At 47.2% G+C, this 15,863-nt stretch overlaps 2 protein-coding genes across 3 annotated transcripts; one reads left to right on the forward strand and one right to left on the reverse strand.

Moving 5' to 3' along the window:
* Positions 1–1,320: 1,320 nt before the first annotated feature.
* On the forward strand, positions 1,321–12,462 carry HEPACAM (hepatic and glial cell adhesion molecule). Of its 2 annotated transcripts, none has more exons than XM_058544430.1 (7): positions 1,321–1,501; positions 8,845–9,186; positions 9,914–10,195; positions 10,487–10,580; positions 11,118–11,347; positions 11,490–11,560; positions 12,154–12,462. In XM_058544430.1, the coding sequence occupies exons 1-7, from the start codon at positions 1,417–1,419 to the stop codon at positions 12,460–12,462; spliced, it is 1,413 nt and encodes a 470-aa protein (XP_058400413.1). In that variant the 5' UTR covers positions 1,321–1,416. The 2 variants fall into 2 exon arrangements, with proteins under 2 accessions (XP_058400413.1, XP_058400414.1); XM_058544431.1 differs by having other exon boundaries at positions 11,118–11,191.
* Positions 12,463–13,508: 1,046 nt separating this feature from the next.
* Positions 13,509–13,927, reverse strand: HEPN1 (hepatocellular carcinoma, down-regulated 1). Its single transcript, XM_058544718.1, is given in 3 exon segments — positions 13,509–13,718; positions 13,721–13,801; positions 13,874–13,927. Coding segments are annotated over 3 exon segments (324 nt in total). The 3' UTR covers positions 13,509–13,529.
* Positions 13,928–15,863: the final 1,936 nt, after the last annotated feature.

Consider the following 15,863-nt stretch of genomic DNA (forward strand, 5'->3'; position numbering starts at 1 on the left):
AGGTGCCTTGAGCTGTCTAGGTAAAAGTAATAGACACAGAGATGCAAAAGGAAAAAAAAATCTCATTTATGTATTTCAGAATATTTTTTGGAGTCCCTCCATGAAGTTCAAAACCAGTGCTTCCCAATTCTTCTCCCCATCCTTCAGCTCAGATGGACTATGCAATGAGTCTTCAGTTCTGGAAACCTGGCCTACTCAGGCTGGAAAGAGAATATTTCTAGAGGTAACTGCTGCACTGACAAATCTAAGCCTAGGGTTAGAGACGACCAAGACGAGAGTTGTAAACTTTGGTATCACAAGATGTAAAGACCCCTACAGGAATGAAAAAGAAGAAGAAGCAGTTAAAAAAAAGTTTAAAATGTCATCTCTTTAACAAAGATTTTCCTAGGAACTCTACTGTGTGCCAAATCTTGATCAATCCTCCCAACAACTCCTACAAGAAAGCTACTATTTCCCCCATTTTACAGATGTGAAATCGGAGGCTTAACCAAGTTGTGAGCCTGTCCCATGATCACACAGTTAGTAAGCATACGTTCCACTGACAGCCCTCATGAGAAGGTGTGGACATGGTAACGAGGGGTCACAGTGGAGCTAGGGTGATTCTCCTCATCACAGCCTCAAGACAAGAGGAGATTGTTAGGCTGTGAAGCTGGTAACAGAACCCCAGGATGCTGGCTGTTGTGGTATTACCTTCATCTTTGCTTGGACATGTTCTAGAAAATAGGCTGGAGGCAGGGGAAGGAACAAGGTGGCTTCTGGAATGAGGTCCCTGGCCTGATTCTATGATAGGAGAGAAGATCTCAAGCAAGACCAGGACACGTATGAAAATAATAGAATTCAAGCCATTTTCCAATTTTATTCCTTTGGGGTGAACATGCTTTTCCATTTCTTCAGCAGCTCTCTGGAGTCTCTCATTCCCCAGATTTTTAAAAGCTCCTCTCCCTCCCTTTTCAGAGCTTATTGGAGGTCTGTTCCCGGAACATACCCTCCTTCGCAGGAACAAGAAACGTGAGGTGGAGACAGGATAGGCTGGGACACAAGGTCCAGTTTAGTGTGTGTCCCAGCCCAGAACCCTCATTGAGCCCAAATCCTCATCTCCCCCTGGTAGTGGGGCTCAGCACAGACAGCGTAGAACTGCTGGGCCGCTGGGACCCGTCAGACTGGACCTGGACTGGAGATGATCTCCTAAGCAGATACCCCCTTCTGAACTGGGGATGTAGGGCTTTGAAACCAGAAAATGCCAGGTCTGAAAGAGAGGAAAGCACAAGTCCAGCAATACACAGAGCTCTGTGTATTCAGAGGGAAGTTGGCAGGGTTGTGTTCGGGCAGAGAAACTCCGAGTGGTACAAAGGGACGTGCCCAGAGTGGAGAAATCATGCTAATTGTCTGCACCAGAGCTGGAGAACGCCACCCAAAATGAAGAGAGAAAGAAGAGCCCTGTCCAGAGCCTTCAGTGCCCTGCGCCTCGCTCCTTTTGTCTACCTTCTTCTGATCCAGACAGGTAGGAGACCAGAAGGGTAAGAAATGGTCTGGTAAAGGGACCCGGGGCTTTCAAAGGAGAGGGAGGGGAGAGTTGAGGGCCAGAATGCCTTTGGGGCGGGAGGAGGGGAGAGAGCTCAGCTGCTGTGGGAAGCATCTCAGTGAATTCAGGCATTAGTGTTGAATGTATTTCTTCATTCTGTGTGCCTCCTGCCCAGCCCCTGCCCCCCTCCCCCAAAAGGCTGCATGACTTTGGAGCTCCCACGGCATTCAGTACACTAGATGGAGGGCAATGAGCCATTTCTTATGGGATGTCTTGTTAGCGTGGGCCAGTCCTGCATTCTTTCCAAGGGATTGTGGTGGGGCTTAGAGGGGTAGGGGAAATCTTGGTTTTGTGCCTTCCCAATTCCCTACCCTGGCTTCTCTGAATGTAAAACAGCAAGGGAGATGAAAGAAGCTTTGGAGATAACAAGTCTCTTGGTTTTGGATAGTGACGCCAACCTATTCATAACTCACCCCAGGCCATAGACACCTACTTCCTGTACCACCCCCTACCAACTCCTTGGAGAATTGATCTTATTTTAAATATATGTGTTTATGTGCATGCGCATGCACACACACACACACACACACACACACACACACACACATACACACACTATTCCAGAGAGCCTAGGAGTTCACAATTTAGTTAGGCAACAGACGCAGAGATTATTTTAATAAAAGGCAGAAACTACTATGAGTCAGATATGCAGAGGATGCCCAGGATCAGAGAGAGGTCACCTATCCCATCAGGAAGCTGGTGCTACTGGTGCAGGGCGGGGGTGGGGGAATATCAGGGGAGGTTTCCTAGGAATGTCTGCACTAAATTTTAAAGGATAAGAAAAAGAGGCAGGTGTGCGAGTGGGCATATAGTTGAGAAAATGAGCAAAGGTCAACATCTTGAAATGGCATCACGTGTTTAGGAGCAGCCCAGCCGTTCACCATTGCTGGAGAGGAAAGTGTGAATTGAGTTAGGCAAGAGCCTTGTAAACCATACTAAGGAAACTGGAATATAATCTGTAAACAATGGAGGAGGAGGGCATTGAATGGTTTTTCATCTGGGGACTGACAGGGCCAGCCGGGTACTTCAGATAGCTCACTCTGCAGTGAGGCATTGGTGGGGGAACCAGAGGCAAACAAGATAGGAAAGGAGGCTGTATCCATTTGCTCAGGCTGCTGTAACAAAGAACCACAAATTGGGGAGCTTAAACAATAGAAATGGATTGTCTCACAGTTGTAGAGGCTAAAAGTTCGAGATCAAGGTATCGGCAAGGCCGTACTCCTTCTGAAGGTGCTTGGGAAGGATCTATTCCAGGCCTCTCTGCTAGCTTCTGGTAGTTCCCTTGCTTGTGGCAGCATAATCTTCATGTGACTTTCTCCTGCGCCTGTATCTGTGTCCAAATTTCCCATTTTATTAAGGACACCAGTCACATTGGATTAGGGGCCCACCCTACTCCAGTAGGACCTCATCTTAGCTTATTACCTCTGCAATAACCCCATTGCCAAATAAGGTCACATTCTGTGAGGTACTGAGAGTTAGGACTTCAACATATGAATTTTAGGGGACACACTTCAACCCTTAACAAGGCTATTGCAATAGTTCAGGAGAGAAATAACATGGGCTAGAATTAGAATAAGGACAGAGGGAATGAGCCATGTTGAGATAATATTTTTGAGGGGAAGTCAAGACCCAGTGATTGATAGAAAGTGGGAGGACCCAGAGAGGGAGGTAGGGTTTCTCTGTGAAACCTTAAACAGAAAAAGGGATAGGGTTGGGGGAGATGATCATTAGTATTGTCCATGTTGAGGTTGAAATGCCCATGAGACATCTGTGGGAAAATGTTAAATAGCCTGAAGGTGGGGGACAGGGTGGTTAGGGTTAGAGAGACGTCTTTGGAAGCTGTCAGCCCATAGGTGAGATTTAAAACAATGAGAATGGATAATATCACCTAGAAGGAGAAAATGGGCTGAAAATGGAACACTGAGTGACCCCAAGATTGGTAGAGGAAAAAGAGCCCGTTGAGGAGACCAAGAAGGAACAGTTAGAGAAACAGAGGGAAAACTAGAAGACTACAGTCCAGAAAGGCAAGAGATTTGAGTGTTTTCTGGAGAACCAATGTCAAATGTATCAAAGAGGTGTAGTATAATAAGGATCTAAAAGAGTCCATTGGCTATGACAATTAAGAGATTACTATTAACCTTAGTGAGAGCAGTCTCAGTGGAAATTACAGTGAATTGAGGAAATAATGAGAGCTGAACAGAGAGACAGTAAGTTGGGGATAGGAAGTGCACAATGAAATATACAAACCAGAGATGTCCCTAAACTCCTTTAGGTCATCAAATGGTAAGGAAAAAAAATCACAGAAAGATCTTGTCAGTCAGTATGACTAGGCAAAATCAAAAAGTGACAAAGGATCTTCTGTGTGGGAAAACATAACAATAAATATAGCAAAAATTTTCTAAATATAAACAACGCTAACAAGATATTAGTTATGACCTATGACAGGTAAGATGTAAATGCAGGGTCAGGCCATTGTAGTGCTGTGGATTCAAGAGCAATAAAGAGCTGAGGTTCTATAAGGAATTTCTGCCATCCTCAATATATTAGTTAAGAAAATGCCAGCTTCTGTGACAAATAAATTCCAAAATTTAAGTTCCTGGTATTAACCATGTGGTAGTACAGTGCAGTTCCAGATTAGGGCTGGGATGGGGAAGGACTCTGCTGCATCAAGTTTTTCAGGGATGGGCACTATCAACTTTGACGTGTGTTTCCAATGGTCACCCTGAGGTTTATCTCCATTTCTTTCAGGTAGAGAATTTAAAAAAACAAAAAAAAAGGAGGGAGGTTTTTCTATACCAGCCTATAGGTGATACTTACCACTTCCACTGGTTCTATTGGCTAAAACTCAGTCATGTGGCCATACCTAACTGCAAGGGAGGCTGGGAAATGTAGTTTTTAAGATTGGCAATAGCTGGGTGCAGACCTATGCTACTCATCTGTCAGTGGTGGTGAAAGCGACTCACATAAAAAAAAAAAAAAAAAGAGGAAGACTGACAACAGATGTTAGCTCAGGGCAAATCTTCCTCAGCAAAAAAAAAGATTGGCAATAAAGGGGGGCTGGACCGTGTGGCCCTGGCTCCCAAAGATTTACCTTAATCCTTTGTGTTTATGGCAGGAACCACCAAGCTAGCCTCAGGCAAGTAATACTCAGTCTTTAATGCTCTGTCCCTAAAATATGGACAAATGAGGCTTTCCTAAATTCATCACAGCCCAATTCATGGAACAATCAAACAAAGCTTTTCTAGAGGCTAGTACACTAACTTACAGACATAAACACAGCATGCCATAAATCTAGATAATCTGATTTGGAAGACTTTACTCTCCAGGATCCGAGAACTATTCCAACCTCTGGGCACCCAATTAGAAGAAGTCCCTTGCCGAGGTTCCACCTTTTTAGCCCTAAGATCACAATCCCAAGGGCCTTCTTCACAGTTTCTGTTTCCTGGTTTTCTCCTACATTCCTAAGTGATTGACATTTAAAATGATTTCATACTCTTTTAGGCCCTTGTAGGTCTCAAGAGGATAACAACATAAGAATACAACACAATAACCACAACGTATGTACAATCAGTGGTGCCCCTATACAATAGGAGCAGAGGAGGGGGTTGTTTTCCCAGAGCATCGTTCATTAGGAAGGACAGTAAAAACCAAAAACAGAAAGAAATATTTTTGTCCTTTTAGAAAACCATGCTGTGTGCTGCTCTTGGATTATTGTATGCAGCTCTGCTCACTACACCTCAAAAAAGAAATAATATAGTTGGAGGAAGCCTAGAGAAGGGTATCTGTGATATCCAAAGGGATGGAGGGACTTCCTTATGGAAACAGATCCAAATAAGACAAAAACCCCCTCAGATAAAAAAGGATATAACTGCAGTCATGGTGTTAAAGAGTATGGATTAGGTGTATATAGACCAAATCCTAGAATACACATTGGGCACCATCTCATTGACACTTTTAAAAAGTAAATTTAAGGCAAATGCTGGTAAAAGGAAACCTTTGCCCAGCAAAAAAGAGCACACAAAAATGAGCAGATGATGATTTCTGTAAAGGAAGAGGAACCCCAGGCTATTGGCAGCTACATTTTCATACTTTAAAGCTTGACATTCCTTGGTGTCAGAGCAGGTCAAAATCCTGCTTGATGAGGGGCCTCTTACCTGGCCCGTGTGGCATTAAGTTGAGAGGTACATCTTGCTCCCATGTCAATTTCCTTTTGTTCAGCCTCGGGTGGGAACAGAGACTTTCTACATAATGATACCTCAGAGACCAAGGGCAATGGTTAAGTTAATTGCTTCTCAAGGTTCAACAGTTCTAGTCCCTTTTGTTTCTACTGTGGATTGTAGTTGTTAGCCATTTCCTCATTTCTGTGTCCTGCTTTGGCACTTGTCCCAGTTCTCTGTGTCCCTTGAAAGTTGTAGAACCCTGAACTTAATACTGACACCAATTTTGGCAAAAGAGAGTTTTGGGAAACTGTGTTTACTCAGCAAAATGCTCTCTTTGTCAGCTTCTGAGAAAGCTCCATTCACTTCTGAACACATGTACAAAATCCCTGAGACTCATGGGCATATCCACGTTCACAGGCATGAGGAAGGCGTCCACCAGAGGAGGGTGAGGCCTAGGGCAAGCCATATGCTATAGCTTCTCCAACGTTTTTATCCAGAAGAAATCAAGTTTAAATTGGCAGACAAAGCAGACTTGAGGAGGAGAAGACATCATAAAAGGACTACTGAGACCTTCTATGGGATGGAAGAGAGTAGACGTAGGGGAAGCTCCAGGAAGGGCCAGGGAAGATAAAAAGGATAAGGGGGAGGATAAGATAAGGGGGAGGAGGAACCCCTTCCACTGTTCTTTGGGGCTGGGACTATCACTGTCCAGCCTCCCAGAAGAAGGGAAAGAGAACCCTCAAATTTTGGTGCTTGGGGTCATTACACAGATTTGCTAAACCCCAGGATGGCCCTGCATATATAAACCTCATGTGCATACCCACTGCTTCAGATTGGGTCCTGACATGCCCCAGCTCTTTGATCATCACCATGACGGTCTTTAGCGAAGCTCAATGACTTTTTCAGGACCACCTCAAGTGACATAACAAAGCCTATTTGCCTATTCAGGGAAATTTAAAACTTGCTTTTCTAAATCAAGCCAAGCCTAGGACCTAGCAGTTGCTAGGAAGGAAATCCCCACTAAATAATTACAGAATTGGAAGGAATCTTAAGGATCATGTGGCCAAATGGATTTCAGTCCAATACACAGAGCCACAGGGATTCCTAGTAGCTCCCCAAGTTATTGGGGAGGACAAGACTCTGGTCTCCACCACCTCTTCTACCAAAGCAGGCAATCTGGAACTAGTTTTCATTTCTTTTCATTTTTATATAAGGTTTTATGGGAACAAAAATACCTTTAATAAAAAATATTTGAAAATAGTTGATTTTATCCATTCTACTGTCCCAAAATTAAGAATCCTCTCAAAAACAAGTATATAATATTCATACACATGGCAGTTTTAATCATTAGAGTAGTTTCTTCCATGCTTAAGGTTTTATGATTCTAACATACCTGGCAGGCAATGGATCATAGCATGTCAGAGTTGGGAAGGCCTCTAGAGCTAATCTGGTCCCATCACCTCATTAGACAGAGTAGGAAACTGACACACAGAGAGGTGAAGGAGTAGTCAGTTGGCCTTTCCTTGACCACTTCCAAAGATGAAGAGCTCACTACTTAACAAAGCACTTGTTCCAAAAATGAATTGAATATGTTTAGGAAATTAAATTTGCTTTGATCTCCACAACTAACCTTTTAGTTTAATTGCCTCCTGGTTGGGTCTGGGTCCTCCGGGCCAAGGAGAGGAAGAAGGAATGGTACAGTAAAGCTCAGCTTCCCCACGTCTAAACTGCAGCAGTAGCCAAGTGGGAAATAGGCGTGAGAAGGAAAGAGGGAGCCTCAGAGGCAATGAGAGTCAAAGGAAACAGCTGACACGCATGTGTCTATTCAGCTAAACTCAGCCCTGTTCCCAACTGACATCCTCTCCGGAAGACCCTCCTTTGGGTGGTTGTACTTCTCTACAAGGCCAGGTGACAGCAATGAACAGCATCTGTTCAGGCCCCAAGGCTCCTAAGAGAGCTCTGAAATGTGAGATGTATCTCTGGGTGGGACAGCCATTGGACAACATGGTAAAATCCCAGAATTTCAGGGCTGGAACAAACTGATGAGACCATCTAGGTCACTAGTCATTTTACCTATAGGGAATCTGAGCCCTGAACAGATAAATAACTTCTCCTAGGTCATAAGCCAACAATAGGGCCCAAATCTCTGATGCTTAATCTTGTATTCTCTCCCCTACACCATAACTGACACACATATTGTGCTTTACGACCCCATGAGCTTGATGAGGAAGTTGCTCTTATCATTGGTAGGATCCTTATTTTCCAAACGAAAAGAATGAGGCCTAGCAAGATCACCAGCCCAATTCCACACAGCCAGGAAGTGGTGGAGCCAGTCTTACAAGGCCTGCTGATTCCAAACTCTGTTCTGCCCATCCCAAATCCCTCTTCTATGGAGGATGCAAATTGGGCTGGAGTTTGGGTGAATTTCCAAAACCGTCAACCCAGTTGCAGGGCTGTTCTGTACTAGGCAGGCCTAGTAAGATGTTGCATTCAGCTGGGGCAGGGACAGGGGAGGCTCTTGGTATGAATAAAAAGTGGTACAGTTGTCTTCAGGCCCTCACCTTCCCCTTTATTGGCGCTGTCTTGTGACACACTCCTTCCTTTGTGAATCTATGTTCTCATGCTTTCTCCATCCCCCCACGCAAGACGAAAATCAAACTCTCCCCGAGGTCTAATGACCTATAAGCTTCGGAGGGTAGGGACGTCTGTCTGTTTTGCTCTTGGATATATCCCAAGGACAGAGAACAGTGCCTGGCACATGGGAGGTGCTCAATAAATATTTCTATGAATGGAGCACATAGGGTGTGGGTGAGCTAGAATCTTCCTCAAGAGAAAGGCAATGGGGAAAACCGCCAGAGGCAGAGGGCCAGAGATAAGAAGGACTGAGGGCAGTGGGGTGTGTATGAGGGATGATGGAGTAGCAGAGGCACCTAGAGCTACAGTGGGAAAGGAGATGACACCAAAGAGTAAAAAGGAAGGATTGACAAGGAGTGAAGGGCCCAGAGTGGTGAGGCATGGAGAGATCAGAGGACTTAAAGGGGGGAGTGGGATGAGGAGCCAAGGGCCTGACACTGCCCTCTCCTCATGGGCCTCTGTTCACAGAGTCCCTGGAGGGGGTGAACATCACCAGCCCGGTCCGCCTGATCCATGGCACAGTGGGGAAGTCAGCCCTGCTTTCTGTGCAGTACAGCAGCACCAGCAGTGACAAGCCCGTGGTGAAGTGGCAGCTGAAGCGGGACAAGCCAGTGACGGTGGTACAGTCCATTGGCACAGAGGTCATTGGCACCCTGCGGCCTGACTATCGCGACCGCATCCGCCTCTTTGAAAATGGTTCCCTGCTTCTGAGCGACCTGCAGCTGGCTGATGAGGGCACCTATGAGGTCGAGATCTCCATCACAGATGACACCTTCACGGGGGAGAAGACCATCAACCTCACTGTAGATGGTAAAGTGCACTGGTGGGGAAAGAGGCAGGACTGGTGACTGGGACTGGGGCAGGGTCTGCCCAGAACACTAGCTAGACCTAGAAAAATCAACACAAAAAGCCACTTTGGAGCTGAGAGTGAGCCATTTGGATGTCAGAAGTCTGCAGATAAGCAGATAAGCACAGCTAACATGTATAGCATGCTTACTAGGTGCCAGAAGCTATTCTAAGTGCTTTGCATACACTGACTCATTTAATGCTTATTATAATCTAGGGATAGTTATATTATTATACCCATTTTGCAGATGGGGAAACTGAGGCACAAAGAGGTTGAGTAACTTGCCCAAGGTCACACAGCTAGTAAGTGACAGAGCCAATATTTGAACCTAGATAGTTGGAACTAGACTTAACCCAACTAAAATATGTTCCAGGCTGGGTCAGTTTAAGACATCTTGGAAAGGTATTTGGGAAAAGGGGAAGGGAAGGTGAGGGCAGGGACCATGGCTTGTTCAGCATTGTACCTCCTCTGCTTAGCAGGTGCTCAACAAATAGTTGGTAAATAAATGAGTGAGTGAATGAATGAATAGACGGATATATGGATTATGGCAAAGAATTGGACAGATGATTCTGAAGGGCCTTCTCAAATCACACATTGAGTTGTGATGTGTTGGAAGGTAGGGAGTTCTAAAGGGGAAGGGAGAAGATTTTTGGCCCATGGCTCACAGGCTCCCCCACCCCTGGGGCTCAGTGCCCATTTCGAGACCGCAGGTGTTAGTGGCTTCAACCACTGTACTGGAGCTCAGCGAGGCCTTCACTCTGAACTGCTCGCACGAGAATGGCACCAAGCCCAGCTACACCTGGCTGAAGGATGGCAAGCCCCTCCTGAATGACTCTCGAATGCTCCTGTCCCCCGACCAAAAGGTGCTCACCATCACCCGAGTGCTCATGGAGGATGACGACCTGTACAGCTGTGTGGTCGAGAACCCCATCAGCCAGGGCCGCAGTCTTCCCGTCAAGATCACCGTATACAGTGAGTCTCCCTGCATGCCCTCTCTCAGGACTGAAAATCCTGAGAGGCAGGTGCCCATGAGGGGCTAAGGACATCCCAGACAGTGCCACTGGAGGGAGAGAGAGGCAGACATGGGCCAACTCTCCGTGGAGGACAGCAACAGGTGGGAAGTGGGCTCTGGGCAAGCTCAGCCATTGGCCAGCCATGCTGCCTGGGGCTCCTCTTCTCTTCCTTCCACTTCAGGAAGCTCTCCTTACCAGACCCATTGCCCCCTCTGAAGTCTCTCCCACCTCTGTCTCTCTCTCTTCCTAGGAAGAAGCTCCCTTTACATAATCTTGTCCACAGGAGGCATCTTCCTTCTTGTGACCTTGGTGACAGTCTGTGCCTGCTGGAAACCCTCTAAAAAGTCTAGGTAATTCTCCAAGTTCCACACCCTGAGCACCCTAACTCTTCACTCCACCCAGTCCCAAGCTCTATGTTTTTCTTAGTTTCTTTAAATGCCTTTCCTCCCAGGAGATCCATCTTACCATTGTGTGTGTTGTATATGGAACCACAGCCTATGCTCATAACCCTCAACAACCCCAGCATTACTAATAATGGTTTTACTTGCAGGCCACCTTTTGTGGGCCAGGCACTGTGATTGTTGTTGGCATGCTACCTTTTAAGTATGATTATCTGCGGTTTACAGATAATGATGCTGAGCCTCAGATTGGTTAAATGACTTGCCCACAGTCACAATGCTAGCAGCAGACTCAGGATGCAAACCTAGATGTGACTCATTCCAAAGCTTATGGACTATCCCACTCCCACCCCACCACACTCAGCCTATCTTCCTGCTACAAGGCCTCTTTTACAACCATGAGATCCCCCTGTGCCCCGCCCCCAGACCTTCTTTTGCTCACACTCAATAGTTCTGTTCACTGGGTGCTGGGCTGATTTGCAGGAAGAAGAGGAAATTGGAGAAGCAAAACTCCCTGGAATATATGGACCAGAATGATGACCACCTAAAACCTGAAGGTGAGCTCCCAGCCACCCACTCACCCATCTCAGCATCACTCAGATCAGTGGGCTGCTGGGAAAAGGCAGAACTGGGCGACAAGGAAGCCAGCTCTGCAGGGCCCCTTCCTCCACCAACTGCACGAAGACTGCAGAGCAGGGAGAGGTGCAGCCAAGGTAGGACCCTGGGTATTCTGGATCTTTTGGTGGAGGTTGTGGTGGGGCCTTGACAGGCCACTTGGGAGGCAAAGAGTGTAGGTGCTGGCTGGTGGAAGGGTTCTGTACCTGGGCTAGTCACCCCATTCTTTGCCCTGTGCAGCAGACACCCTCCCACGAAGTGGAGAGCAGGAACGGAAGAGCCCCATGGCACTCTATATCCTGAAGGACAAGGTGAGCAGCTCTGGGCTGGGTGCCCCTCGAACGTGCAATGAGCCCCTACCACATGCCTGGTGCTAGGTAGCCATGCCATATTGATATCTCTTTATAGTACTCAGAATAACCCTGAGAAATGTTTGTGTCATCCTCACTTCAGAGATTAGAAAAATAAAGCTGACAGAGGTGAAATGACTTGCCTGGATCAAACAAGTAAACAAGTGACAGGTCTAGGCTTCAAATCCAGGTCTTTGGACATCAACTCTGGTGATTTCCCCCACTATTCCACAACTAACTCTTGTCCCAGGCTGTCCACTCTTTCCAAGCAGTGGAAAGAGAGAATAAGTGGACAAAGCACTCAAGCTAATGCATTTCAACATGTACTGAGCACCTCATTACGCTTATTATAAGCATAATGTTATGTGCCAGGCACCATGCTGAGTGTCTTGTATCGCTCAAAAAACCAGACCTATGTCCGCGGCCTTCGAGGAGGTGGGAGTGTGGAGGGAATTGTGTCTCCTTCACGTCGGTATTCCCAGCGCCCTCGAACACCAGGCGCGCTCCCAGACCGGCCGGCTGTCCCCTGACCCCAGCGGCGCGTATCCTTGCAGGACTCCCCGGAGCCCGAGGAGAGCCCCACGCCCGAGTCCCGAGATCGGAGCGCCACAGAGCCCGGCCCTCCCGCCTACTCCGTGTCGCCAGCAGTACCCGGCCGCTCGCCGGGGCTGCCAATCCGCTCGGCCCGCCGCTACCCGCGCTCCCCAGCGCGCTCCCCCGCCACGGGCCGGACGCACACGTCCCCGCCCCGGGCCCCGGGCTCGCCCGGCCGCTCGCGCAGCGCCTCACGCACACTGCGGACTGCGGGCGTGCACCTGATCCGCGAGCAAGACGAGGCCGGCCCGGTGGAAATCAGCGCCTGAGCCGCCGCGGGACCCCCGGGAGGCGCCCGCATCCTGCGGCCCGCGGCCGGGGGAGGGCCGGGAAGCGGGGCCGCCGCCCGCGGGAGGCGAGGGGACGTCCCCACGGGGGCGCGCGAGTCTCGCGTGTGGACGAACGCTAGTGTGCGCGGATGGGGGTCGCAGCGGGGCAGCGGACAGTGGATCTGGTGGTGAAACCGAGTCATATTTGCTTCCGGTTCACTGGCTGTGTCCTCAGTGGGTATGGGTTGTGTGCCCTCTTAGGACCATAGAGATTATTAAATTTCCAGCCCAATCCGCCAAGGGTCTTATGGAAACTAACATAAATAACCTAACCCCCGTGACTATCCTGTGCCCTTCCCAGGGAGTTCTCATGCTTCCCACCCACCTCCCTTCCCTGCGAACCAACGCCTGGTTCCTGGGGCACTTTTTTGGCCATTCCAGCTTTGAGAGGCCACTTGCCCAAAACATACGACTGTCCTAAACTAAGAGAAAGTCAGAGGCTGGTTACCAAGTGTACAGGGGCTGTTCTGAGCATCCGAGGAATCACTGCGAAGGCAGTGCCCTAGAGGACTCTTCTCTGGGCACCTGGTACCTGGGCACCTACCAGCTGGTGAGAGAGGAGCTCAAGTATATTCATTTGCCCCCTGACCTGGGCCCTAGCACGGGCAAAGGTCTCAAGCCTCCCGTGCTTGGCCTCCTCCCAGAGCCTCCCTCAGCGGCATGCCAAGCATTCTTCCCATCTCTATTCCTATAGAGAAGGGAGTCTCACTCACTGCCCTGGCCCAGAAAGCTAGATCATGTGAAGAACTGTTTTTTAACCCCTGGCACCCCTGCCTTCTCCCTGGCTTCCTTACAAACAAACCTTTCAAACAATCATTATCCCTGGGAAAGGTTGTTGGGCTTCCTCCAGCTGTAAGAGAAATGGTAGGGGGAGGAGGAAGCTTATTGCTCCTCAGCATGTCAGGGGGACATGATCCAACCCTTGGCCTCCGATCTCCCATCTGCCCTGCTCCCAGATGCTCAGATCCCAGGAGAGGACAAGGGCAGACTCCTTAATCACACAAACATCAGAGTACAGAGAGGTTGGGCCACTGTGTAGCCAGGCCATGCCCATGCCACCACCTCTTGACCAGTTCATAGGAGAGACAATAGTCTACTGTGTGAGGAGAGAGGGCAATTAAAAAGCTGAAAGAGAAGGAGGCCCTCTGTGTGTTCTGTCCTCTCCTCCCTGATGCCTCTAGGGGTCCTTGCATTCCTGGCACCTCCGCAACCTCTTAAGCTCCAGCTCTGCCTCTCCACCATCCCACAGAGCAACTCCCAAGGCCACTGTTCCCCACCACTCCACACAGGGGCAAGTTTTGTCACAGCCCCAAGGGCAACAACATCACTAGTTGGCCCCCCCTACCCTTACCTGGACTGCAGGCCCCTCCCAGCGCCCTGTTCCAGTGTATCTCTCCAGGCTCATTTGGGCAGGTATGCCTTTGCAGCTCCTCTTACTCAGAACCCCTCCCCTAGCCTTCCCAGATGCCTCAGCCAGAATGAGATAATGTATGCAGGGGAAAGTTGCTCAGGCAGGTAGGAGACGAAGGACTTGGAGAAGGGGTACGTGCTGGTCAGCCTTGAGAGGCAGGGGTGAAGGTTAGGGTGAGATGAGAGCATGCTGTACTCCATACCCTGGTGCTGAATCCCTGAGGGGCCAGCTTCCCAGGTTCAAGCCAAATCTGCCTTAAATTTGGGGGGGTAAGTAAGGAAGTGGTTTTGTTTTGTTTTGATCTTCATCTTTGTATTACTAGCATCTAGCAGAGTGCCTAGCACATACTGGATGCTCAATAAACTTTTGATGAAATGAAATGACAACTTTATTGCCCTTTTCTCCTTTCTTCTCATCTTCCTTCGCCATCCTTCACCTTGCTTGCAAACCCCAAATTGTCCACTCCCAAATCATCACTCACTCACCCATTCATTCATTCAAGTATTCTTCCACTTATTCAACAAACATTTGTTAATCCACCATGGACCAGACCCTGTGCTAGACACCAGGGAAACAGTGTAACTCTGCCACGACCTCTCCCAGAAGACAGCCTCAGTGGGGGCTACAGATACATAAGCAGATTATTACAATACAGTGTGAAAAATACTATGACAGAGGTAGATACAGGGTGCTCTGGGAGCAAGGAAGAGGGTCATCTGACCCAGATTAGGGGTTGTCAGCAAAGTTGTCTTGGAGGAGAACAGGCCTGAACTTAGTCTTAGAAAGATTAGTTAGTTAATCAGGTGAAAAAAACAGGATGAAAGGACACATATTCCAGGCAGAAGGAGCAGCATGTATAAAAGTTTGGAAGTGTAGGTGAATCCAGACTACTTAGCACTCATAAAATGTGGATTACCCAGGGGCAAATGTTTAGATTAACAGTGTAGTGGAAGACTAGACTGAGGTCAGTGGCCAGGTGGGAAAGCTGAATCTGAGACTAACTCTGAGAGTAAGACAAACCAAAGATGAGTTGACAATGAAAGGTAATTAAACACAGAAGGAAACAAATCCCCATGAATAAGAGTCAGCAGATATAAAAAGCAATAGATTTAGACCCCCAAGGCTTTCAGATATTGAAATTATCAGATATAAAATATCAAATAATTATGAAATGCTTGAAGAAACAAAAGACAAAATTACAAAAATTAACAAGCAATAAGAGACCATCAAAAGTGACCAAATTTGAAAAGGAACAAAATGGAACTTGTATCAATCAAAGTGTAATTTATTGAAATAAAAATGTAAATGAAAGAGTTAGCACGTTAAATATAGCTGAAGAGAGTTAGTTAATTGGAAGATGTATCTGAAGGGATTATTCAGAATAAGGCACAGATAGACAAGGAGATAAAAAATATGAAAAAGAGAGATTAAGAGATATGGCATGTAGGATGAAAGGTATAACCCATATTTCATGAAGAGCCCAAAGAGGAGAATAGAGAGATGGAGGAGAGGCAATATTTTGAGAGTCGTGACTGAAATTTTTGTAGAACTCATGACAGACATAAATATACAGATACAGGAAGGTTAACATACAAGATATATAAAAAGATTTCCACACTTACATAAAATGTAGTAAAACTAGAGAATACTAGAGACTAAGAGAAGATCTTAAAAGCAGTCAGAGAAAAAAAGATGGATCTCACACAGTTAGACAGCAATATTAATGGAAATTATTGAGAAGCAGAATAATATCTTCATGATGCCAGATGTTATAGTCATATAAGTGACCTTGCACAGCACCAGCAAATGAATTGCCTAGCTGAGTCCAGCCCAAATCGTGACACAAAGAATTGTGATAGAATAAAATGGTTATTCTTTTAAGTCACTCAATTTTGGGGTGGTTTGTTACAGAGCAATAAAGAACTAAGAC

This window comes from Diceros bicornis, chromosome 7 (genome assembly GCF_020826845.1).
Source record: "Diceros bicornis minor isolate mBicDic1 chromosome 7, mDicBic1.mat.cur, whole genome shotgun sequence".
In the NCBI taxonomy this organism is placed as follows: Eukaryota; Metazoa; Chordata; class Mammalia; order Perissodactyla; family Rhinocerotidae; genus Diceros; species Diceros bicornis.